The following is a 27,959-nucleotide window of genomic DNA, read 5'->3' as shown; positions in this document are numbered from 1 at the left end:
TGCTGGCTCTCATGAGCTGGGAACCTTGCTGACTGGCAGCTGAATATATGAACTGATTTCACAGATAAGCATGTTCGCAACGGTGCTTGATCTGTGGCTTTCTATCAGCCACTGAATGATGAATGCGCACATGTGAATCTGTCCCAAGGATATAGTAAACATAGCAATGGAACAGTGTTGTGAACCAGTCCTATAATACCTACAAAAATGGCAGTCTTGGTTTAAGGTATTTGCCTCCAATTAGCACTTTATATATTTTCTCATTCTTTCATCATTCTGCCTTCAATATTCTGAGAAACTATTTCCAAAGAACAAGGAATTTCATATAATTTTGATGAGGGTAACTGAATCATTGTTTCTAGTGCTGGGATTTTTTTTTAAGGAAGGGGTCTCTGGGGAGAGCAGGATCTGATGTACTTTCAAAAAAAGAAGGCAACCTGTCAGAATCATCAGGGCATAACTGCAACGAGAGAGAAACACATGCAAAAGAGGCATTTTCCACGGAAACAAATGACTTTCAGCCATCATAATGACCTCTGCCCTCTCGCTTTGCTAATCTCTGCCTTGATAAAGCAGCATAACTAGGGAATGCCAAATCCTCTTAAATCCCAACATTAGATTATAGAATATTACAGTCATCAATGTGAAGCATGGGGAAAACAACAACCCAGAGCCACAAGTATACCGCAAATCTGAAAGATATTCGCTGTTGCGCGGTACAAGTCATGCAGTGCAGGTGATTTCAGGAGGGGTATTGCACATCTTTGTTTCCTCTATTATATTTGTTTTTCAGGCTACTCAAGCACTAACTATTTCCCCCACTCGCTTGGGGTGAAATTCTCAGGGTCTTACTATATTTGAGTCAGAAAAGAAAAAAAGATCCCATATTATGCGTAATCCCATATTATAAAGCAGATTTGGCACAGGGAAGTGACTAGGGTTGCCAGGTTTCTCTTCGCTATCAGCGGGAGGTTCTTGGGGTGGAGCCTGAAGAGGGCGGGGTTCAGGGAGGGGAGGGACTTCAATGCCATAGAGTCCAATTGCCAAAGCGGCCATTTTCTCCGGGTGAACTGATCTCTATTGGCTGGAGATCCATTGTAATAGCAGGAGATCTCCAGCCACTACCTGGCAGTTGGCAACCCTAGAAGTGACTGACAACCCAAGAAAGGAGATAATGGACACAAATAATAGTCACAAATAACTAGAATGAATTTCCATGAGCCTTCCCATTTACAGGTAAAGAAAATGGAGGTTAGGGAGTCAATGTTAAGGTAAGGTGCGAACGGGACAAGGTTTAGCCTTTTGTGTTCCATTTTCGTTTACAAGTATCCCCGGCCCCTGAAGGCAGACTCATACCATTACATGGAGATCATGTACAGCTGGCCCTTAGGGTCATTAACTAAAAAAGGTTATTTTTTTCCTGTGGCTAATAGCATTAAAGAATCTCATAATCACGATTAGAGAATTCCTCACTGTGCATTAGAAAACCTAAATGAATGTTTGGGCAAACTTTTCCAGAGACGCCTTACTCATGCAAATACTCACCCAAGGAAGAAAACAAATTCCCTCGGTGTATGAACTAGATGATCATCCTAATAACAAATTTATGGATCACTGCAGATGAGTGTGTGTGTGGCTCTTCTGCTCCTGACATATTTAAACCATCAGGGAAGCCCCAGTACTACTCTGGATTAGTTTGGAGAGCTTTTAGGGTAAAATCTTTCTGGCCAGAGATGCCAATACTGACGCTTCATGCTCAATCTCCATTAAGGATGCATTGCTGCTCAACAGAATACAACTGGGAGACGATAAGCTTTTGATTCCATGCGAAACATGATTTATGCTTACTCTGTTTCAGGTTAACTCTCATTCAAGCTTCTCAATTTTGCAAATCTAATATGACATCCCGAAATATTACTTTTGCAACATGGACAAATGTCAAGAAAATTATCCATCTGTGTTCCAAATAGCACCCAGCTGCACTGTTGCCTCGAGTAAGATATGTCTGATGTCACTCAAGCAAACAGAAGCATTCTGTTTCTTCCTGAGTTTAAACAGGTGATAACAGTACTTGTTAAGTGACAGCATGTTTATTGTGTGCAATGGTAGGCTGCTAGTTCGAGACTCTTTCTATATTCTTATTTCTTGTTCTGCTACTGAGATTTGCCAGTGGAAAATTATCATATCTGGTAATTATTATGGCATTTTGTTGCTTTGCCTTTCTGAAGGTAAGCTAAGAACATGTGTATATGTTATTACCGCAAAAATAAGTTCCCATTAAGTAAAATGGCCAACAATATAATAAAATGTCATAATTATTTCATATTCTAAACTCACTATACAGCTATAAGGTCCAATGATATGTGGGATGTTTCCAGCCCATTCTTTAGATCTGAATTCAGAGAACCTTTTAAAAATAATACATAAGAATTATTTTTACTCATAACTTACATACTACTTACACAGCCTGATGCAGTTTTAGTTTGCTTAGAATTAAGTCACACTGAATTCAAAAAGACTTGCTTCCAGGTTAGTGTGCATAGCTTGCAGTCATAATGTCTAACAGCCCAAACCCACCTATGACTGTTGATCCAAAAGTTGCACAATGAGGCTTACTTCCAAGTAAGCATACATCAGTATTGGCTTTTTAGCCTAATTCTACATAATATCATCCTGTATAGAGTATTGTGTCCATTTTACAAAGGAGGAAGCAGATGGAGATTTGCTTTAGGCTACTTCTCTTTTTTTGCGGGGGGGGGGGGAGATTGTAAGAATCTCAACATTGCATGTCCTTTTCCCATACTGCATTGTATTTAGGACAGAAGAGAGGGACACTTGTCCTCTCTTGTATAGGGTTGGCAGGTCCCCCCTGGCTACTGGTGGGAGATGGGGGGAGGGTAGGGTTGGCAGATCCAGGTTGGGAAACTCCTGGTGATGTGGTGGTGGAGCCTGGGGAAGAATGGGACCTCAGCGGGGTACAATGCCATAGAGTCCACCCTTCAAAGTAGCCGTTTTCTTCAGGGGAACTGATCTATGTGGTCTGGAGATGAGCTGTAATTCTGGGAGCTCCCTAGGTCCCACCTGGAGGCTGGCATCCATAACCAATGCAAGGCTCTTTTCCATTAGTAGAATGGAGCTGTAGGATACAACCCCATTTTTTAAACATTCTGAGACACTTTAGGCAATCCTAAACAGGCCTACTCAGAAGTAATTCTGGGGGATTCCCAGATCCCTCCTGGAGGCTGGCATCCCTACTCTTGTTACCATACATCCACTGGTTTACATGCTGAGATACTAGCCCCTGAATTAGGGCTGCCAGCTCCAGGTTGGAAAATACCTGGAGATTTAGGTGGGGTGTATACTCAGGAGGGTGGAGTTTGGGGAGGGGAGGGACTTCCTTGGAGTATAATGTCATGCATCCACCTTCCAAAACCGCCATTTTCTCCATATGAACTGATATCTGTCACTGGGAGATCAGTTGTAATCTAAAGAGATCTCCAACCACAACCTGGAGGTTAGCAACCCTACCTTTGTAATGCCTATAATCTTCATTATTATTGGAAATGTATGCTTTTATACTCAGTCCGCATACTCACACTTATAAAGATGCTAAGCCCGGGGCATAAGGGTTAGCATCTAGCACAATACCATATTCTGCACACATATATATATAATGGCAATACCCCATGTATAAGGGGTCAAGTGTTATTCTTTGGTTCCTATTCACTTCTGTGTGATCACTGAGTTAGCATAAACTAGCAGCCATTATGAATCAGGTGCCAGTGAGATCAGCCTTGCAGGCCAGGTACAGCTAGCTGCCCTAATGAGGCCCAAGGCAGTGATTTAGGGGTGTCAGGTAGGAATGTTAAGTTTCGTTTCTCCATTACAGATCATGTAGCCACCTAGATCCACACCTCAAAACCACACTGATAGGTTATGCCAATCCAAATGTGTCCATTATTGGGTCTTTGTATATCTACGTATGTGTAACACCCCGGACCAGAAGTTATAAACGTTGTTGCAATCCTTTGTTCTGGTGTGTGAATTCTCCTACTGTGTTATTGTCATTGGGAATTAATACAATAACTCAGGCACATCACCTTGAACTTATATTAATTTGTTTTGTTCTCATATGCAAGGGAATATTCAGAGATTGAAGTGAATTCAAAGAGGAGAATGGATCAAAAGAGTGATAGCAAATTTGTTATTTCAGGGGTGAGGGAGGAGTGGACACAGATCCCTATGGGACTGCACTGCAAAGCAGCAATTCTTTGTGGGGAAAACCTTAAATCCTTAATGCACTTCAGACAAATGTGTGCAATCTCACATAATGGCTGCAAACAGTTCACCAAACAATTAAGTAGCTAGTGAAAAGGAGGGGAAACATAGCCAGAGAGGGAGGAATTTAGAAATTATGATTAATTTTCTCTGTTAACACTAAGTGGACTTTTCATCTTCAAGGCTCATTGCAAATATTAATCCATTAATAACCCAATGAAGCATGCTAACTATCCTATGAAATGTATTCTTTGTAGATCATTTGGACAATGTGTGCTTCTGCGTTACTATTTTAAGGCTCTTTATCATTCTGATTTTTGCATGTGTCCTGGTTAATTGATTCTCATCAAAGTGTACTGTGATAGCATATGCTAAGTTAGCCAAAGCCTGCCTCATGTAACACATGCTGCTATGCATTGCATATATAAGATGCATAAAGCTAGTACAAGTTAGGAAACCCACTGGGGCCATCTGAATCACATCAATACTATAATCCTGTGTACACTTCTATGGAAGTAAGCAGCAGCAACGGTGTCAAGGGGACTTACCACTGAGTAGACCTTGAGAGGATCAGGTTTATATGTTTTTAATTGAATTATTTTATAATTTTAAATATATTTTAATTGCTCAGATAATTTAATATTTTGATGTTCGCCACCTTTTGGACCTTGATTGGGTGAAAAGGCAACATAAAAATGTTTTAAATAAGAAACTAAAATAAATCAATGTTCCACTAAAGAAAGGAAGCCTATTTAGGATGATCTTCCGACATTCTAAAATCACGTTTCCCCTTTGCAATCAAAATTCATCTCTCACAGGAGAACGAGAGGGGCTACCCAGTGTAGTTATTAAAAGAGTGGTTTCAATTTATGCAGATGTGAATAACTGATGCAAATCATTATGAGGTTACTGGATCTTTTCATGTTTTTCATCAAAGCTAGTGAGTTTTGTTTTTCCATTTTATTGTCTATTTTGAGAAGTGTATGAATTTCGCAAGGTGAAGGAAGCAGACTTTTCGACACCCTGCTGTGTTTAGGCCTCATTAAAGTATAAATAAGAGAAACAAAAATAGTATATTATGTTATGTTCTATGATATAAGCCACATTAAAAAAAAAACCAGGCATAACACGTACATATATAGGAGCAGGTTTACCTGATACTATATAGCACTTTCCCATTCTTGGAAATTCTCAGCAGCTTGTTGTCTGTGGTAACATCATGGAAGTTGGCTCCCTTTTCATTGGCAAAGAATAAATCAGGTTTCCAAATAGAGTCCAACATAGATGGGTCCAAATCCAAGGAGTCATCAGGGTATTCACTGTAGGCAAGACGTGAGTCGTTCCACTGCTGCCTCAAAAAAATGTTCACTCTGTAGTCCTACAGAAATGTCATGCACATAGGTCATTAAACCTCTGGTCCAGGTTAGATGTCATAGTACTTTCAGACTCTGAGACTAATACTGATGACAGAGTTATCGGGTGTCACCTTTACCTTTGAAGACAGACATTATGGAGATGATTCAGACATTTCTTTCTTTCTTTCACCTCAATTTCTTTTGGGGAATCATTTGTGTGGAACAGCACCCATATGGAACAAATGAAAATGAATTGTGTCATAATGGGTTCTTTTGAATGTCACATCTGCTTGGAAGTTAGAGAGCCACACCAAGAGGGTTCATGGCTATGTAAATGACTGCTGGAAGTCAGGGAGGTGTCTCAGCCTCGAACAGATTAGCTTAATTGTCCTTTCATCCTACTGCAAGAGTCCATTCAAGGACAGGAGGTGGCAAGGGATAGCCCCCTCCATGTCTTCCGACAGGGGAAGCAGTGCCATCTTTCTCAGATCCTTTGGTCATTTATGCATAGGTACCTGAACTCATGTCCGCCCCCTGTCTGACTCGGTTGTTCCTTGGCATTCTGCCCGTGTTTTCCATCCATTCGAAATGACATCGCTGCCAGCCCTAGCAATGGCCGGGTCTTCCCATTCCTCTGTTAATCTGCCTTTTCCCTCTAACCTGAACTTAGCCCAGCTCAAAATTCCCTGCAGAAGGCAAAGCCTGGGCCACAGGAAGACTGGCATCTCTCACAGCCAATCACAAAGCAGCATGTAAAGAGGCAAGGATTCAAACACTTCCTGCTCCCTTGGGGCTCTTTCTGAGCAAAGGAAAGGCTTTTTAAAACCGAGGGTTGGATTTCTCCCCCCCCCCTCTTTCAGATTGCTCCGGGTTTTTTTTGTTGTTGTTGTTCTTAAAATGCTTTTTTATGCGGCAATTGGGTTTTGGGGTGGGGAATCTTCTCTCACAGTGAGCACTGCAAAGTAAGTCAATTACAAAGCAGCATTTAAAGGGGCGGGACTTGATTTGAGCTTGGAGAGAGCTTGGTGCAGAGATGCCCAACTGGAAAGTGTGGGTCTAGCCAGCAACGGACGTCAGTGGAGACTAGTAGTGGCCAAATTCTCCCTTGGCTCCCAACTACAGGGGCATTGTTTTCTTTTCTTTTTTACCATTCAAAATGGGTGCTGTTTCATCTAAGTGGCTCCTCTTATGAAAATGAGATGGCAAATCCATAAAATGGAAATGTAAACTGGTTCTTTGAAAACAACCACACAGCCCCAAGAGTCAAGAGCTACATTTTCCAAACCAAAACGATAGGCACATCTTATATTAAATTCAACCATAGCATTAACTATTGTGAAGATCCAGGGTTTTACCAGAATTGCTACTCTACTAGCTCACTTCCCTTCCTTAATAAATTGGCTTTTTGTTTAGCTTAAGTCCAACTGCCAGGCTAAGATTTCCACCTCACACTTCTACTCTAGTTCAGAGTGTAGTTTGAGTACTTGGACTCATAGGCAAGAAGGAAGCATTTTCTTGGTGGCAATTTGGGTGCTACGATAGAGCAGCTGACCCCTTGCCTTCTTTGCTAGTCTCAACTAATCCATCATAATTAAGTATGCTGTGAGCTGAATGAGGGAATAAACCTTGTATGCACTGAAACCAAGCAAAAATCCTGGCAGCACAATGTAGCAAGTTAGGAAGCAACAGTCCCCTTGCTTGGGCAATGGAGACACGTTCCATCTTTCATCCATATTTATACTATGGGCAACTGGGATTTCTATTTGCACTCAAGGGCTTACATCTGTATCCATATCTAATTGGCTATGTAATACTACATACTTACCCTGTATACTAGACATGTTACAGTGATTATATGTACAGGGTACACTTCAATCCATGTACAGTGCACACTTGATTTTTCTTTGTACATGTGTTGAGTAACTTTTACATTACATTCAATGCATGCACAGCGGACTGTACAAGTTAAAATTTTGTCCAAGAATTGGTCCCTAGGTTTATTTCTAATGTTTACAGGGACTGGTTCTTTCATGAAGGATGTATGTGTGTTCACTGTAATGTGTGAACAATTGTGTCCAGAACCCTAGAGGGAAAGGGAAGAAGTTTGAAGGTATGGTTTTGATAGGGGAATGGCAGGCAACTAAAAGGCTTTGCTCATATATATGCCACCACTCAAAACTGCAGCTACCTAAGCTGCTTTTCATGGGGGGGGGGGAGACTTGCCACCTGTAGTGCCAGTGTGATGTAGTGGTTGGACAGCCCATTCCTGTGGGGAGGGAGGGTAGATCCACAACGGCCAGGAGCGGTGCAGCCATGCCACCTCCTCAGAGGATTCCTGGCCGCCACGGAGGAACAAAAAGGTTTTTGAAAAAGAAAAAAGAAAGAAGAAAGGGGGAAACCCCCCCCCCACTGCAAACAGCGAGGCTGCACCACCGAAAAAGGTGGTCAGTCATGCCACACCTCAAGGGGGCATTCCTGGGGCAAAAGGGGTTCGGAAGTTGACTAACATCACCTCCACCCCTTGGGATGCCCACCGGTGAGGACTGCCGCTTTCATGATTTAGGTTCTGACACAGCTGGGGCGGAGGCCAGCGCCGCTCTGGGGCACCCAGGCACCAGCATGTGTGCTACCTAGGACACTGTAAGTGCCCGTTATCTCGGGTTCAACAGGCACTTATGCTGGCACGGGGTCTCACCAGCTTCTATGGAGCTTTGAGGGGCCCCCTCCCAGGAATGCACTCAGAGTGTGGGACCAGGACCAGGGAGACCAGGTTAAATTCCCACTCATGGAAGCTTGCTGGGTGTCCTTGGGCCACTCAATCTTTCTCAGCCTACCTCACAGGGTTGTTGTTCAGAGGATACACTGGAGGGGAGGAGAATTATATAAACTACTATGGGTCCCTAATGGGGAGAAAACTAGAGTATAAGTATCTAAATAAATGTAGTTTGCCCCAAAGGCTACTACTGATTTCAATGGAGCTGCATAGCCTGCTAAAAGGTCTCTAGATTATGCCTTAAATTTCTTATCTTTATTTTCTCACTTTTGAATATTTGGCAGATGACTGGTCAACAGTTGTCATACAGGATCACTAGGTAATGCAATATTTCTTTCTTTGTTACTTAAATTTCTGTCCTGTGGCCCATTCAGAATGAAGCCATTTAAATAGCTTGCAATCATACAACATCTCTCTGTCTCTCACACTTTTGCAAAATATAAAACCTACCATTTTGCAAAATATAAAAACTACAATTAAAAGAGCAAAACCCTGATAGTGAGGGAAATCAGCAAAAAGCTACAATGTTTTTTAAACGTGGTCCATTTAAGAATTTTTGAAAACATTTTAAAACAACCCCCAAACATGTGTACAATCGACAGATTAAAAGTCGTCCTGGAAAGGAAAGTCTTTGCAGAGAGGGAGCTCAGATGCAAGAGGTCACCCATTGTTCTAATACAAGAGTAGAAAGAAGAATTATGGGACAAGTGGGGAGAAACCCCTGGTCTTGGTTGATCCCTGGCATTTGTATTTTCTCAAATTCTTATTTGAAACCTTCTGAAATCAATGAGATCATCCCATAAAGCATGAAGATTGTGGTTAAACATAGGGTAGCTTCGACTGTAAACCTATCTAAATTCAGATAGCTTTCAGAAGTGCTGAGAAATCAATGCTCATATGTTTATTTGTGTGAAAGCTAGTTAATGTATTACGTATCTGCAGCCCTTTAAAAAGGAACAAAAACTGGGAGAATGGTTTAAAGGACATCGTGGCAATTATCTTAAACAGGGTTATGCCCTACAAAGTCCATTGATTTCAAGGGTGTAAATCGTCTTAGTTTGGCACTGTGGGCAAAAACGCATGGTCGCTTTAGCCTCCTTTATTCCCTGCTTCAGTCAGGATTCAGCCAGGATCAAACGCATGCGTTTCGCCAAACGTGCGTTCGATCCTGGCTGAATCCTGGCTGAAAGAGGGAATAAAGGAGACTAAAGCGACCATGCGTTTTCGCCCTGTGTCTTGATTTTTCTGGAATAGGCAAAAATTATTACTCCTGGTTAAAAAGGGAGATTAACTTCAAGGGAATAAACAAAATGTAACAGTTTGGGAAGCATGTATATCTCACATACTATAGTAAAGCTGGATGTAATATAAAATGCCTTTTTTCATTTTGATACTTTGGAAATGCTTTTTTTCTTAGCACTGTGTAACATCAGATTATTTTAACAGCCATTGATCTAATTGGTTTTGGCATTTGTTTGTCATCTAACTTTCATGTAATAAATAAAAGAAAATACTAACACAGCAATTTGAAAACATCTTTGCCTTTTCTTTGGTGTGGAAAGAAACAAGGCAAGGATCAAAATGTAACCCCCCCCCCAAAAGAAGCTGAACCTAAGTTTTAAAAATCAGATTAATTCAAAATATGATGAACTGTGTGTCAAATCCCCTACCCAAAAATGTTATTGCAGTCTCTTTTGGTTCAATTTATTTTTTAAAAAATTGTGGACATTTACATCACCTCGTCTTAAAAGACCAGTTGACATGCTTGCAAAGTCTACTGCAAATAAAAATGGCTGCATAAAAATGAGCCAGAAATATAATTTCATATTTAAGAGGGGGGAATAATCTTTACTTCTGAAATGAAAGTTTTTATGCATGGAATAAACAATCTGCAATTTCCCACATATTTTCTAACATTAGTTCAAGTTATCACAACAGTCGAGTCATATTTAAATTACTGCATCCTGTTGAGGTGGACTCACAATCTCTTCCTATGAAACCTTGATACAAATCCTGTATCATATTTTGACTTAATACTTTTTTCTCACTTTTTTAAATTTAAAAATAAGTAACCAATGCAGCTATAGGCTCATTACTTAAACCTACATCTCACAATACAAACTACAATGTCCAGCCCTCTAACTTCTATAACCCCACCACCAAACTCTACACCTAAATCGATATTTCAAGCTTTGCCTCTCTGAACTGAGACTTTTGCCTACTGGGAAATACACATTTTGAGACCACCCAGTGTAAGGTAGCTTTAGTAGTTTACTTTTCAAAATAGTAAGTGTGTGTGATCCAATTCTATGTATTAAGGCAAATTATGGAAAATTCCCAATTGGAATTTTGTCTAAGGCCTTTTATGCATGGGTTATTTCCATTGCAATCACCCCCCAAATACATTGGGCCTTCATTTTCAGTCTGCATGTCTTTTCTGACCTTTAGAAGTCACTTTGCTCTCTCCCCCATCCAGAAAACACAGGGAGAGAGAGAGCAAAGTGACTTCTAAGTGACTTCTAAAGGTTGGGAATGATGTGCAAAATGAAAACGAAGCCCCGAAGCAGTTGGGGGGGGGGGTTCTTGCCATGAAAACAACCCATGCAAAAAAGGCCTAAGAGACTGATTAACAACCACACTTTTGGGTGGATTTGGAGACCATGACATAAGGCTGGATCCTACCACTCCCTTCAACTCAGTAAGGAGCTTTTCTCTGATGGATGACATTTGACTGTTAGATCAAGACTTCTGGAGAAAGGCTCCAGGAAGGAAGAGGGAAGTTTTAAAATTTATTTTTAATTATAAGTTTAAATAAAATGCAAAACAAAATGATAGTATTCATCCTACAGTCTCAGTCACAATATATTTAGTATAAGTTTAGGTTTTTAGAATTTCACCATATTTGCAATAACCATTTTGGTGACAGTTAAAAGATCTAAAACCATACAATGGGGAAAAAGTAAATACACTCTTTAATAAGAATTAACCAAAGGTTCTTAGGATTTGTTAGTAATTTAATTTCTGTCATTCAATTGATGTCTAAAATTATTTTCTTCCAGTATTCCTGAACAAGAGGACAGCTCAATCACTGTTTAATAAATCTGCTGAGATCTGAATGGTGAAACATATATATATCCTATGTAATCTGTGCAGGGTTAAATAGCACAAACAATATGTTGTGATAATTTCCTCTCATATTAATACATGTAGCATTGTCTGGACCTGTGGTAAAAAACTGTTTTCCAGTCCAAATCAATCATAGTTGTGCCTAACATCTTCTCCCACTTATACTTAAAGTTGGGTTCTCCAGTAATTTTACAGGGATGGAGTTATAGATCTCTGTGTTAAAGTTTTGCAAATATTTACAAATACACTTTCCTCTAACCTGTATTCTGAAAAAAAAATGGAAATATCCAATAGCTATTGGACATTCTGGCTCTCTGAGTCACACAGTCCATTCAAAAGCAGAATTATACCCTTTGAAGTCCATTGAAGTCAATGGGTTTAGAGGGGCATAACTGTTCAGAATTGTACTATGGATACTTTTCTACTGACTGGCTATGGATACTTTTCTACTGACTGGCAATCCAATGGGTAGCCATAAACTATGCTGTGAAGTTCATCCTTTTACATCCAACCTGTCAAGAGCATTCTGTAAGGACATTGTAACTTCCAGAAAGTCATGATTGCACATTGCACAAAGATGTAATTCTGTTTATCACATAATTAAAGTTACTTAAGAAAGCAAAGCAGATGAGCAGTAATTGATGTCTGCCTTTAGAAGCATTTCATAAACATGTTTCAAAGCTACTTATTAAAGAGGTGACAACAACTTTAAGGAAGCTCACATGAGACACAGGAACAGCACTGAACTGAGCAGCGCTCCTTCAGTGCTGTCAGGTACTACGAACAAAGCAAACAGGCAGCCAGCAGTCTTTGTTTGAACTACTTCAATATTTAGCCTTCTTTTGTTAGCAGAAATGCAGTAATGAACATTGAAAAGGCACACATTAACATATTTGGTAGACAATAAAACGCAATGGGGGACTTCATCAAAGCAATGGAGGACTCTGATTAATGCAATCAGTGTTGGGTCGTGCAAATATTTTCATTGAATGCCATCTTGTAAAGTTAGTGACATGCAGGATTTTCATTATTTCATATGGTGCCATTCCTTCTCTCTCCACAGGAAGATCAGCAGAAGGTTCTAGGATACCCCTGCAGAAACCTATGGCTAGGTTCACAGAGATTTCTTCAGAGAAGCTGATTACAGGACAGTTCTTTAAGGATGCAGTGCATAATTCAAATTAGGTGACATTCCCAAAATATTTCTTTAGTATGAAGTTTCATGTATTGGGAAAAAGTCACAATAGATTTTAGATTGGTTCTTTTTTGCATTTCTGCTTTTGCAATAGCATACTGTGTCCACAGCATCCTATATTCAAGCATCTACAACTAATTGCCAGGGAACTTGGGTTTTCTATTTTCTTGTGAACCTCTCTATTAATGACTCTTCAGACATTGGCTTGGATCCAGGAGAGCATTTTCGTGGTGGATGTCTGTATGTCTGCTGAGCACAACCTTTTGCAACCCCCCTTCCCACCGCAGCCCCAAGTTCCCTCTGAAATGAGAGGGACAGGAGGACCACCATAAACAGCAGGGGGAGTCCTATGGGGACTGCAGCAGAAGTGGAAAGATGAGAAAGATGAGAAAACTGCTTTCCATGGCTGGATCCAAACCTCTGACTTCGGGTCACAGCCATCTACTCAGGAGGTCTGCAGACCCCCAGATATGCTGGATGTATTCTCTGTGGAACTCCATGAACAACTCCAAGAAGAAGGAGAGTAACAGCCCATTCCTGAGCCAGAGGGCCCTATGCCGGCATCTGTGCAACTTGCGCCATGCAAACTGGCATGGATGCCAGCAAAGTGCAACTTGTGGCGGCCCCCCAGGATTGTTTCAGCAGAGTGGCCCTTGGACGTCGTCTCAGCCTCCCATCCTGGGAGGCATTCCCCGAGGCATTCTGGAGGGCAGGGCTGCCAGTAGGCAGCCTCCTAACCCCTTTCAGTCTGGGAATGCCCCCCTTCAGAAACAGCAGTGCTGCGCCAGCTTTTTGTTGGTGCAGCGCATTGCTGTTTTCAATGGGGCTATTTCCCTCATTTTGGCATTTTTATTTTTTAAAAGGTTTCCCCCCCCTCCTCCAGTAGCCCCAAATCCTCTTTGGAGGGGCTGAGGCAGTGCCCCGTCCACACCGTCCACGGCTGCTGCAGGGTTCAGGAATGAGTTGTAAGTTTCAAGGCTCTGAATCCAGAAAAGTTAGCTTGAACCCTAAATCAGGCTACTTGGCATCCCTGACCTATCATTTTCAGACTCAGAGGAGAAAACAGAGGGCACAATTTAAGAACAATCAAGAGCAAATTAATGTGAAACTTTTAGCCGCACTTCTACCTCTTCATATTCTTTGCAACTTGGCCTGAGCACTAGGAGAGGAAGGTGCTCCAGCAGTCCGCGAGCCCTGCTTCAGGTAAGGGCTTGTTTAAGCTCTGGGCTTGGTCAGATTACTTTCCCTGGGAACTCTTCAGAACATACCTAGCCTTCCCCCTTCTCTGCCACATGTACCTTTGGTGTTGCTCCTTTGGTGTAGCTCCTGCTACCTGCTATTGAGTGACTGTAACTGAAGCTTCGGGCCAGCAAAGTCTTGTTTCGCACCTCAAAACCAGGCTACAACAGGGCAGGTCTTAATGGGTCTTGAGTGATGTCCCACCACAACAAGGTAATTTCTGATCTCTAGTTCCCTCTGAGATCTAGGAGACAATAGCCGTTGTGGATGGGTGAAAAGGGGTCACTTTACCCCATGCTCCGAGAAAAGATAATTCATACTCTCAACCTCCTAGAAAATGTTCTTGTGAACAATGTTTGAATAGCATTTCAGAGAAAGGGCCTCTTGTTGCTGTATCATGTGGCTATAAGCTTTTGAATACACTTCAGTGGCCACGGGAGAATATGCAAGCAATCAATGCTAAATCTATGGCATTGGCTTGAAATAGCAGCAAAAGAATAAAAACTCCTTTGATCGATGCCTACTTGACACTATTCTGTTTCTTTATCCTTTACATCTGGGACCTCTCTTTTTTAGCACTTATAGTAAAAAGGAACTTGCTCTTTTAACAGTGCTGTTATCTTGCATAAAAGCTGGTAACCAAGCATAATTTAAACTGACATTCAAATCAACTAAACTGCACATCTGTTCTGTCAGGACTTCATTTTCCCCCGAACCCTACAGATATAACCACTGTGAATGTGTTAAGGGATTAATGAGTGAAAATGTGTGATTCAGGACACCAATTTTTCCAGGCAATACCTACCTACTGAAAACACATCTTGATGCACATTTACTACCTTATCTTATGCACATTTACTACCTTATTTATGAAAGAATGGCAGCCTCTCTCACACACTGTTATGTGTCATTTGGTTGGTGCTAGTAAAAGGTATCATATGGATTGGGAGCCTGATCCACAGCCCAGATTAATCTGAAACATGATAGTCTCATTGATGGCAATAGGATTAAACTGGGTTTCACTGATTATACCCCTACTGTTAAAATGTTTATTGTTCCTTGTCATTTACAGTAGCATATATTAGTGTTACATACATACAGTACTTGGAGCCAGCGTGGTGTAGTGGTTAAGAGCGGTGGTGTGGAGCGGTGGAGTCTGATCTGAAGAACCGGGTTTGATTCCCAGCTCCTCCACATGAGTGGAGGACACTAATCTGGTGAACTGGGTTGGCTTCCCCACTCCTCCACATGAAGCCAGCTGGGTGACCTTGGGCAAGTCACATTCTCTCAGCCCCACCTACCTCACAGGGTGTCTGTTGTGCAAAATCTTGGAAGTCCTGATCTTTGATCATATTGTTCCTTATTTTATCTACTTTTCAATTATTGTTATTAAGTTTTATGATCCCATTCTTTTGTAATAATTGTTATGCCATTAAAGGTCTATGAAGATGGTGTCTGTTGTGGGGAGGGGAAGGTGATTGTAAGCTGGTTTGAGTCTCCCTTAAGTGGTAGAGAAAGTTGGCATATTGTCAGGCCTTTTGCCTTTTAGCTGAAGTAAGGGCCTGACGTGAGTTCTGGCTACACGTTAAGTCCTTGGTTCTCATGCCTATGAACATCTGTGTACAGTTTCGCTCGTCCTGTTTTCTGCAGCTGTGGTATTGTTTAGTCTGACTTTCTGGGAAATGCTTATCTTGGGGTTGCCTAGTGATATTTACCTTTTCAGCTTGTAGTGCCTTTAAGCATCTAACCTGCCTATGTTTCGCCATTACCAGCCTCACCTGCCTGTAGGCAGTCAGTTCTTTAATCTGTCTTTTGCTCCCAATAAAGTCTTACTGCTTCAGATCTGCCTGTCTGGATGAGTTTGCTTATGGGATGCTAGGGACAGATGTCTGAGTCTGACACATATAAAAACCAACTCTTCTTCTTCTTAATATGGGGACTCCATAAGGTCAAATGGCAAAAACAGGCTTTAATTTTTTTAAAAAAAAAATGGGTTTGACACAAGTTCTGCAAACTTAGGGTTGCCAGGTCCTTCTTCGCAACTGGCGGGAGGTTTTTGGGGTGGAGCCTGAGGGGGCAGGGTTTGGGGATGGGAGAGACTTCAATGCCATAGAGTCCAATTGCCAAAGCAACCATTTTCTCCAGGTGAACTGATCTCTATGCTAGTACCTGGAGGTTGTCAACCCTATGTACGCTAGATTTTGTCATAGAAATACAATTCATTTTAAATTGGCACAAAAGTATATTTTCATTTAATGCAGGTATTAAGTAGGAAGGTGGCAAAATCCTACTTTGGTGCTCAGCATTTTACAGGTTCACAGTTGCTCCTCTATGTATCTTGGAACTCACCCTCAGCAATTTAAAATCATTCAAATCTCATGCAAAAATTACATATATATGTGCAGCTCAATACTAAAGATTCCAAGATTGGGCCAAGTGGTTTCTGTGTCAACTTGCTATGCTACGCAGGATTTGAAAGGTGCACCAGGAAGTTAAAATGTCCAAGGAGACTGCCAAGTTGAGTCATCCCTCTGGTGATACAAACCAGCACTTCAGGGGCCTCTCAGCTCAGACCCAGCCAGCGTTGCCAAGAGTGTGGGTCAGCTCACCCATCCCTTCCTTCTACATTCCCAGCAATTGATAGACATGCAGGAGGAGCAACTGCTGGTCTGACAGGGGCCATTGTTGCCCTCATGGGTTCAGACTAAGGACCAAACTAGATGAGCTTGTTTTTAAAGCGTTGGATCCAGGTTTCCCCGACCTAACTCATGTTCCCTGCAATCAAGAGGGGCTGGCTTCTGAAAGACAGAACCAAATTGGGCTCAGAACACCACCATGGGAGGAGGGAGGGCTCCTGCCTTCCCTCCCTGAGCCATTTTTCTGTGCTGAAACAGAACTGAGGTTGGTTCTTGTAGGTTATCTGGGCGGTGTGACCGTGGTCTTGGTATTTTCTTTCAAGACCACGGTCACACAGCCCGGATAACCTACAAGAACCAACGAACTCTGACCGTGAAAGCCTTCAACAATATTTAGAACTGAGGTTATTTCTTCATATTTTGCGCATGTGGCACAGCAGAACAGGAAAATAACTCCTCCTCGGCACTGTTTTGGTATGGGAAAATGGCTGGGGTGGGTGGGTGGGGAGGCAGGAGCTTTCCTTCCTCCTGTGGCAGCTTTCTGAGCCAATTTGGGCTCCCCCCTTTTTAGAAGCCATTTCCTATACCTGCTGTGTGGCTGCAGGGAGCCCAATGACTCTTTAATTATAAGAATGTCTAGTTTGACCCCAAGCATCCTGGTGGCACTGGCATTACCTATTGCTGTTTGTCTATGCTTGTTCCTGGATGCCAGTGGCCCCCTGGGGCAGTGATCCACCAGCAACTTTCCCTATAAGTTAAATGGCCAGGACTGGGTGTGGCCAAAGAAGTCTTGCAAAGTTGCAGAAGATGCTGGTCAAAATAGTTCCCTGACACCCTTAAAAATATTGCCATTCCAAGTAACTATTTGGGTATGTCGTGCAGCAACACGAACCAGATAAATTCAGACTTTTTGCTGTTAGTGTCTTAAGAATGGATGTTTTTTTAAATCATGTGAGGGTGTCAGCTATCACATGATACCCTCATTTGTCACTCATGACATGGTGACTCACCATAGAATAGTCTTTTCAATAGCCATCCCTCAGAAATAAACTCCTCTGGAATGAAGTTATCACCATATGAAAATAGTCCTAATAGCCAGCGTAGCATAGTTGTTAAGAGCGGTGGGCTCTAATCTGGAGAACTGGGTTTGATTCCCCACTCCTCCACATGAAGCCAGGTGGGTGACCTTGGGCTAGTCACAGTTCTCTTAGAGCTCTCTCAGCCTCACCTACTTCACAAAGTGTCTGTTGTGGGGAGAGGAAGGGAAGGAGATTGTAAGCCGGTTTGATTCTCCTTAAAAGGTAAAGAAAATCAGCATATAAAAACCAACTCTTCTTCTTCTAAAGGCTTAAGGCTACCTAACTTTACCTAATGGTTTCATTTGTTCTTTAAAAAACTAATTTGCATATTGATTTCACCATTTAGAAAATTATGGAATACATACTAGAAGTATGTTTTAGCATATGTTAATTTTTTTTATTCTAAATTATGATACTTCTATATCGGATTGGATCAAGTGCGCAGAAGGAAATTAGCCACTAGCACTGCTCTGCGAATACTTGTACAGAGGTTTGTGGAAGAGGTTATGCCACACTACAATTGACAGATTCATGCTTCTGCTTGAATAAGAAGTTATACATGTTCTTGAACAACTTCTTGTATAAGCAGAACATCTTTAAATTTCGTTTTTCTTTTCTTGCACAATGTTCTAATGCAGGATGCAGAATAGCCTGGTCTATGGAAGGATCCAACCGAGACACAACACCTCCCCTCAATAACTTTGATTGCCATAAAATGTGCCTTGAAGTCACCAGTAGCCAGCCTTTAGCATGGATGCCGCAAGTAGCACGGGCAGTAGATGGTTGTGCCACACAGAGGGGAACAGGAAGAGGCCTGGCTATGGCCACTCAACTGCTTCTCCTATGATGCACTACTTTTTATTTCTTATCCCACTATACCGTAGCAGAAGAATGTGTGTAAGTACTATACTGCACACTAGAGGCACACTGTCATATTGTGGGTTTGATGGGGTGCATTAGCCCAAGAGGATGGGCATCATTGGTCTTAAATCATGGCTAGAATTCAAAGCAAGCAGCTTACTAAACCATATTGTAACACACTGTAACATTCTCTATGGCTGTCTTGAAGTTGATAGTGTACATTTCCAGTTTCCCTAGCAGCTGAGGCACCGCATCAAGAATATTTCCATTACATCACACCCCTTCACAAGATGGCTTCAATGGTCATTCCCACTCACCATTGTAGTTTCTGCTATTGAACCAAAGCTGTTGATAAATATGTTGCAGGTAACATTTACAGGAGGACCTGCAAGTTGAACAATAAATAGAAAAAGATTGACAGGTTGTGTTTATGACATATATTAAGGATTGTTGTTTCTGTGCCGGTGGCAGTGCCACACTTACCATTGTGGTTTCTGTGACTGATCCAAAACTGTTGATAAAAATATTGCAAGTAACGTTTACTGGAGGACCTGTGGAATGCAATAAGAGTGTTGCAATAGAGGTCATAGCAAAGTTCTGCTCCGCCAACATCTACTGTAATTATTTTTTTGCAAAATAAAAACAACTGAAAACAGTTCTTGCTGGAAATAGCAAAAAGTGAGATTCAGCGACCGACAATATTCACATTGATCATATAATATTGACAAATTTATTTTCCATGTCTGAGTTAACTAATGTACTTCTGTTTATGAGTTTATGACAAGTGCTAATATCACTGGACCCAGCTGAACTCATATAGCACACATCCTGACAGAGGAGCATATATGTTATCTCACAGATTACTTCTAACATCACACATGTCTGCTGAACAAAGCAAATACTTCCACCCCACAGTTCCAATTGTTATTAGTGGTCAATGTTTCATAATACTGAACAGCATATTCAGGGGCAGCGCCAGCATACCCTGTGGGGTATCTGCCAGGACCCAGAGATTCTTGTAGGGCCCACTGCCACTCTCTCCCACCTGCACACCTCCTCCACCACCTACCTGTGCACCCTTCCCTGGCCTCCTTGCTTTCAGGCCCTCCTCCACCTGTGGTGCTGGCTGCCTGGGCTGCCCGGCATCACCATGGAAGGGTGCAGGTGATGCAAGTGGGGCTCCTGATGGTCGCAACAGTGGCCCTTGTAGCCACACACACTGCCCAGCGCTGTTGAGGAAAGGATGTGTAGGTGGCTGTGAGCATGCGCAGGGTGGGTGTGGGTGTCATAAGCAGGCAAGGAAGGATGCACATGGGTGTGGGGGGGGGGAAGGGAGGTCCTAAAATGACTACATCTCTGCTACTTGCTGGACAAACTACATCTGTTCTAGAGTGGTGCTTGTCATACACTCCCTAGTGCACTCCCTACTGTGCAGATGACCATCGGTTTGTTACTTCCCTGTGAGTTGCTGCACAGGGCTGGTGTCCTAGAACAACACAAGAGTATCGAAATCTCAGAAAAGTATGAGGGAGGGACTGTTAAGTAGGTTAGGGTTGCTACTGACTTACCTATGTACTCACCACTTGCTAGTCAACATTATTATATGTCAAAATTATATCATTCTGCTATGAACCTGGTGTGCAAAAGTAGAATTCCAATAAAACAAAACTATTTCCTATCCCACAGCAAGGCATAATACTTCAAGACGCTGTGATTAGTACTGATCCTCAAAGCACATCCGCTGACCTGTTGAAGTGACCTCTTGAATTAACAAGGCTGTACAAAATGAAGCCATAAAAAGACAATGGCCTTCCCACCAACTCAACTATGGCTGTTACCGCACTAGGTATTCCCAGCGATGTATTAAGAGTTTGAAAATGTTATAAAAAACATCGCTTTAAAAGGGTTTTGGGTTCCACAGCTAATAAATGGTTGGAAGACGTCTTCACAGCTAAAGGGGCCAAACAAAGTGTGAACAGTATTTTTTATAACAGTTTCAAACTCTTAATACATCAGTGGGAATACATAGAAAGTGCGAACAGAATTTTTTATAAGATTTCCAAACTCTTGATACATTGCTGGGAATACCTAGTGCGGTAACAGCCTATATTAATCCACAAACTAAGGTATTTTTGTGAGCTTGGCCTCCAGTCATTAGGGTTGCCAACCTCCAGGTACTAGCTGGAGATCTCCTGCTATTACAACTGATCTCCAGCCAATAGAGATGGCCTCCAGTCATTAGGGTTGCCAACCTCCAGGTACTAGCTGGAGATCTCCTGCTATTACAACTGATCTCCAGCCAACAGAGATCAGTTCCCCTGGAAAAAATTGCCACATTGGCAATTGGACTCTATGGCATTGAAGTCCTTCCCCTCCACAAACCCTGTCCTCCTCAGGCTCTGTTCCAAAAATCTTCAGGTATTTCCCAACCCAGAGCTGGAAACCCTACCGATCATGGTGCCTCAGCCTATCCAACATGACAAAGAGAATGGTAGCACACCTTGATGATTGTAAATGTATCCTCAATGGGACTTGACTGTCTGAACATATCTTTGTTTAAGTGTCCATCAGGGTTTGGGAGTGGCTAGCTAGAGGGACTAGGTGGGCAGTCGGTGTAAAAGGAAGTGTAGTTTTAGATGCTGAAAGAGACAGAGAGTGAAGCAGATGGACCAGGGTTGCCAGGTCCCTCTTCATCACCTCACAAATGCCTGCAGGATGGGGGTGATCTCTTTGCAGGGGCATAAAATTGGACCCCCTGTCCCAATGTTCACCAAACTTCAGTGTCTGTCTAAGGAGAGTCTGTTGCGGCTACCCTGCAAGTTTGGTGGCTCTACCTCCAAAAATGCCCCCACAGGAGCTTTAAAAAAAAATCCCCATAGACTATAGTGGACCCAATTTTTGTTCGGGTAAACCTGGAAATAAAGCCAAAATACCCATATTTACCAGTATGGGGATTCAGCTTACTCTGGCTTTACCAAAAAAAATTGGGCCCAATAAACCCTAACCTGAATTATTATTATTTTTGCACAGCCCTACCTGACGCTTAAATCAAAGTCATCCTAAAAGATTGAGCAAAAACTGAGGCATTAAATTTGGGCTGTTAAAAGTAACTTGGGTTAAAATTTAGGCACTTTTCTTTTACCTTATTCAGTCTCCAAATTTTCTTCTACCTTATTCAATCTCCAAATTGCCTGCCTTTGAGGGGGGAGGGTAGGTAAACCCCATGTTCTGGCCACAATTAAACTATTTGATAATAATCTACTGGGTCGCCATAAGTCAGCAGCAACTTGACGGCACTTTACACACACAACCACACACAGAGAGAGAGAGAGAGAGAGATCTGGAATCGCAGCTTGTCCTACACTAGATCCAGGACAAGAATAAAACTGACAATGTTAAAAACAAAGACACAGAAAATGAGATTAAATACAGAAACCAGATTTGGGCTTCAGAGGAAGTTAAAGCTCCCCAACTGACGCCACCGCAGCAATGATGACAGCTTGCATTAATGAAGTGTTAATATAGCTGGCCAATATGAAGTCAACGAACCACACTATGCAGAAAAGGTGGCTGTGAGAACAGGATGGTGTGATTAGAATAAGATGATGAAAAGGAACAATGTTTGTGACAAACAAGCCCTCCAAATCAATACCGATCAAAAATATCTTTTTAACTGAAGGCTTATTTTTATCTTGCTATAGTATAATTCCATGTGGCAGTGTTAGGATATCATTCTGCTTCATAGAATATTGTGCATCATAAAAAGTAGAAAGTCCTCCTTGTTGAGCATCATTTTTGGAAGAATTATCCATAACGCAAACATGGGACTTTTTAGTTCTTAACTTTGGTTGGATTTTGCCTTATACTCCTTAGGTACATATCACTAGTTACTGATAGCAATTTGGGAGCACTCACTAAATACAAACAATGACTCAGAATTGTAGGACCTCACAAATGTAGTCATTATACGACACTGTTTTGTGGGTATCCAATTTCCTTGAGTGCTCTAATAACCCCTGAAATTATTATTCTGCTTTATCAAGCTCAAACCAATATCTTCCTGAATTGAATTCAACTTATAAATAGCATACTATATATCTAATGACTCATGATAACAGCAGTAGCGGCTGATCTACATTCTCGTTGTGGGCTCAATTTACCAACAATTTCTCCCACATGCCCCTGACTAAAGTTAACAGAAGCTATGGAAAATCAGAGCACGATTCATGCATATCACATTTACTAGAGGAGACATTATTGGTGGTTGTTGCCAAGGAACTGCTTCCATTTTGTAGAAAAGTTAATACTGACAGAAGCATTGCAACACAGAATAAGATCATTCCCAACTGATAGCTCCAAATGGACAAAGATCCTACCTCCCAATGTCCTACTCCGAATCACCAACATATATATGGATGAGGTGAAACGTTGGGTTTCATCCAGACTAAATATTCCACTAATGGAAGGGGTGGCGTAATTTCCACCAATTCCCTTTTCCTGCTGCAGAAGAACATAAGAAGAGCCCTCCTTGATCAGACCTGTGGTCCATCTATTCAGCATCCTGTCTCACAAAGTGGCCAACCAGTTCCTCTGGAGATCCAACAGCAGGGCATAGAGGCTGAGGCCTTCCCCGATGTTACCTCCGGGCACTGCTATTCAAAGATTTACTGCCTCTAAATGTAGATGTTCCCTTCAGTCACCATAGCTAGAAGCCTCTGATAGACCTCTCCTCCATGAATCTATTGTATCCCCTTTTAAAGCTGTCTGTGCCTGTGGCTATCACCACATCCTTTGGCAGCAAATTCCACATTTTAATCACACACTGTTTAAATAAGTATTTCCTTTTGTCTGTCCTGAATCTACTGTCCATCATCTTCAGTGGATGATCTCAAATTCTAGGATTTTGGGAGAGGGAGAAATAATTCTCTTTGTCAATTCGCCACCCCATGCCTAATTTTATAAACCTCTACCATGTTCTCCCTTAGTCATCTCTTTTCTAAACTGAAAAGCCCCAGAATCTTCAGCCTTTCCTCAAAGGGAAGCTGCTCCAACCCCCTAATCATCTTACATTTGATTTGCCTGAGAACTCTTGGGTGTATGCCATCAGGACTGGGAGACTTATTGGTTTTTAATTTCCTCAATAGGTCTAGAACTTCATCTGTCATCTGTCCTGAAGATAGTGGTGTGGGTACATGCCATAAACTTTCCACAGTGAACAGAGATGCAAAAAATTCATCTTCCTTTAGCAATGCCTTCGTTCCTTACTCATTCAAAGACCCAGCTGCTTCTCTGGCTTGTTTCCTGCTCCAAATATATTTAAATAAATGTTTATTGTTTGTCTTAACGCTTTTAGCAACTTGCCTCTCAAATTCATGCCTGCTTATTGACTTCCTTTTGCCAGAGTCTGTGGTCCCTTCTGTTCAATTCGTTGGGGCAGACCTTTCACCTTTTAAAATAAGCCTCTTTTCTTTTTATAGCTTCCTTGACTTGTGTTGTTTACCATGTAGACATGACTTGGAAGAACATTTCCTAACCTGGGAAAATCATTCTAACTGGGCTTCAATTAGTGTGGTTTTAAAAGCTTCCAAGCATCCTCTAGGGATTTGACCTTCTTGTGTTTCCCTTTCAGCTTCCTTTTAATTATTCTCCTCATTTTTGTAAACTTCCCTCTTTTGAAATAAAACATTACAATTTTGGACTTTAGGGGTAACTTTCCATTGACGTGAATGCTGAACTTAGTAGTATTGTGGTCACTGTTACCAACAGGTGCAACAATCTTTACAGATCTCACTAGGTCTTGAGTCCTGCTCAAAACAAAGTCCAAAATCACCACTCCTCTCATTGGATCTGTGACGAACTGTTTCTATGCAGAGTAATTTATAATGTCTAGGAATCTCATTTCTACAGCTGATTGAGGCACATCTTTACCTAGTAAATGTGAGGGTAGTTAAAGTCTCCCAGCATCAGAACATTATCTGTTTTAGTCACCTCCCTTATTTCCTTCTCCATCTCAAGATCAGCATCAAGGGTTTGATCAGATAGGCAATAATACACCCCACACTTTTAAGTAACCCTCTGGGCCCAGTATTTCTAGCCATATTACTTCTATTGCAAGTTCATTTCCCATTTTGGGTCTCATGCTACTTCCAAGAGTCCCCTGTCTCCTGAGAGCAGTATTTGGAGGGGATAATTGGGCAGCAATGGGAAGGGAGAGGTGGGAACATTGTGTTCCATTGAAAAAAGTACCTTGTGAAAATAGAAAACTTAGTCTGGGCCCAATTCATTTATCATGTAGGGGAAGTGGCACAGAATTCCCACATTATGGTTTTCTGCTCTTGCAGCAAACAACATATAGTACCATGGCTTGCATCCACACATGGATTTTCCCCCACACTGGCAGCAGGAACCTCCTGGAGTAAAGGGGAGCATCCAAATAACATTGTGTCCAATCTGGGCACGTCTGGCCCCCATTTTTCATTTATAGTCAGCCTTTCTCACTGAGACTCAAGGCGGATTACACAGTGTTCAATCAACAGGATGAGACATCTAATAAACAACATAACAGAACTAGGATTACAGAAATCTGAAAGAAAGCTTTGGTGGCAAATGAAACTGATTGAAATAATTAGCATAATGCTTCTGGCCTCAGTCATCCAGTAGTGATCCCAGCCAATCAGATCATCAACTACCTTCACTCTGTATGAAGGAATCCTTTTGACCACTTAATTGCAATCTATCAAAAATAATGTATATACATTTCCAACAGCATCAAGAAGCACACACACCCTTGTAGCATAGACCTAATTATTATTACATAGAAAGAATACAGGACTTCCTGGAAAGCTAGTGAGACTGGTGATATAAGTAAAACTAGTGAGACTGGTGATATTTTTATCCCCAGAGAGCTGTTATGATACAGACATGGTGGTGTGCACCCATCCACTAATATCCCTCTTTATGTGTATTGCAGGTAATCTCTTTAGCCAGAAATGACAGTGGAACAAAAGAAATGGGTATGAATATTGCAGGTACCGATGGCTCTATCATATTACCTTAAAAATCATCTGTCACCAAATGTCTGCTATTTGTGATCATATATAATTTGGGCCTGTTTGGCTCTGAATCTTCTCATGTGTTACAAAAAACCCTTTCCTTTCCCATCACCACCACAGAAAGGTTTTATGACATCACTGCTAGGACCATGTATCCCAACCTACTACTGCGTCAACTACTTCTCATGTGTTTAGCATAGTGGCACTGAAAAGGTAACAGAAACAGCAGCAACTCTCTGGTATGCAAGGAATAATGGAGAGGTGTAGGGTTGTCAACCCTGGGTTTTCAAATACCTGGAGATTTGAGGGTGGAGCCTGGGAGAGTGGGGTTTAGGGAGGGGGGCTCAGTAGGGTATAATGCCATGCAGTCCATCTTCCAAAGCAGCCATTTTCTCCAGAAGAAGTGGAATAAATGTCTTAAACAATAAATAAATAAGCAAGTGAGTGAGTGAGTCAGGTAGTCTGGAGATCAGTTCTAGATCTCCAGGCCCCAACTGGAGATTGGCAACCCTAGAGGTGGCAGGAAGTAGCTGGACCATGCATGGAGACTTGAATAGCCAACAGATGTGTGCCCAAACACTGCTGGTGAAGACATTAGACTACAAGCTCTTCCCCCATCTGAAGAGACCTGGACCCAAAGACACTTGTCCCAACACCTGCTCCTCATACACTGTCCTATGTTGGGAAAGGCACGCTGAACAAGAGTTCTGAGATGGTAGAATGGTCTATAATACTTAAAACTACATGTGGGAAGTCATGTCTGTGAATGTTCCCACATAGCCCCTTACAAGTAGAATATTAGCACAGTGCGGGCTGGGCCAAGACCTTTCTCTTTGATGTGCTACTTGTTCTTTTTTATTATGGCATGTGTTCTTATATGGGAAGCATTCAGAAAGGGTGTTCCTCTGCCCTCTGGAGTGGTACAGTCTACTCGGTTACCTCAGAATACTTTAGCATTCTCTGAGGCATGGTGGGTAGGGAGTCTATCTACCCTGCTTCCAATTCACCTCTTCAGTCTGCTTTGTAGTCAACTCACAGGAGGCTCTGTAGCTTCGACAACAGATCTCTTTATTGTGCTTAGATGCGAAAGAAACTTGCCAAGGGAGAACTCTAACACAGAAAGAGAGACTGCAACCACAGCACCAAACACAACCCAAATAAGGCCTGTCCTGTACAAACCTTGAGGTCTCAAAATCTGTACACATAGGCTTGTTTGCCTACAGATACTACCCCCTCACTTTGCTGTATGTGCAGGCTCTCCAGCACTATCACTACCTGTAAGGCTGGGCCAACTACTACTGCAACTAATCCATACAATTTAACCCACAAAGGCTCCTGTAAAAAAGGGAAATGCCAGCCAGTGTTTTTCAGGAAAGTATCCGCAAAACTGGGGTACTATCTATTCCAATTAAAGACCTTTCTTCCCACTTATGCGAACACAAATCTCTCCCATTGTAATAAATTAGAACGAGTGCTTCTCTTTGGCTGGATTGTGCCTCATATCTAGCAAATTTTAAACTCAATAGGATATATAAAGGAGGGAAATGTGTTCAAATTAGCCATTGCTCAAATTTTCATATTTCATTTATCTATTACTGTTATGTTTAGTTGGTGATAGAAAATGAAAGAGCCTAGATGAATATAGTTGTACAGATTATCGCATCAAATTCTGTTCTCAAGTGCATGCAAGATTTGCAATGCTTAGTGATTTCTGTAAGAGACATGCCTTGACCTTCTTTTTGTCTCACACTGTTTCGCGATTCCTCCTGCTTTCTTATTGACAATATATACTCCTACTGTGTCAGTCTGAACTTCTCTCCAGATGAAAAAACATCACTGCTGATACTCTGATGTATCTATGTGGGATCTACCAGCACTGAACTCTCCTGCCATCTTTTCACTGGCAACTGAAATTTAAATTCTAGTTTCAAGAGCTGAAAAGATAATATGTGCCTTCTACTCATTGGGGAACTTTCTCTCAGACTCTGAATAAGTTTGAAATATTTAAAACTTTTTCAAAAAAAATGTATGATTGCCCTTATTTACCAGTGGTCAGATTTAGCTGGTATTGGAAATAACAATGTGAAGTGATTTTGCATGATCCCTTTTGTAAGATGGAGCCTGACCAGGAGAAATGTTTTTTACACTGCCGTGGTAATATGGTATCCAGTTGATACCTGTGACTGGATATCTCTGTGCACAGAGGAAATTTAAATTCTGCCAATATTTGTTATGTTTCTTTCAGGATTTTTTTAAACATAGTCTTAGGAAATAAGGGCTGATTAAAACATTCTGGGTGTTCCAATTCATGTGGAGAGGAAAGGGGATGGATTTTTTTCTCCAATCTGTTCATTGCTCATTATGT

At 41.7% G+C, this 27,959-nt stretch overlaps 1 protein-coding gene across 6 annotated transcripts in view; it reads right to left on the bottom strand.

Annotated features, from left to right (window-relative positions):
* GLRA2 (glycine receptor alpha 2) overlaps positions 1–27,959 on the bottom strand; it is a 160,903-nt gene that overhangs the window by 116,238 nt on the left and 16,706 nt on the right. For 2 of the 6 annotated variants that reach the window (XM_056861773.1, XM_056861774.1), the window contains exons 3-4: positions 19,026–19,093; positions 5,433–5,656 (exon numbers count right to left, since the gene is read on the bottom strand). In XM_056861773.1, coding sequence (XP_056717751.1) covers positions 5,433–5,656; positions 19,026–19,093 — 292 coding nt within the window. Of the gene's footprint in view, positions 1–5,432; positions 5,657–18,859; positions 18,928–19,025; positions 19,094–27,959 lie in introns of all 6 variants that reach the window. The other 4 variants (XM_056861772.1, XM_056861775.1, XM_056861776.1 and 1 more) reach the window with 3 other exon arrangements.

This window comes from Euleptes europaea, chromosome 16 (genome assembly GCF_029931775.1).
Source record: "Euleptes europaea isolate rEulEur1 chromosome 16, rEulEur1.hap1, whole genome shotgun sequence".
Lineage (NCBI taxonomy): Eukaryota > Metazoa > Chordata > Lepidosauria > Squamata > Sphaerodactylidae > Euleptes > Euleptes europaea.
The sequence above is the reverse complement of the archived record's forward strand: the minus strand, read 5'-3'. Positions and strand labels throughout refer to the sequence as shown.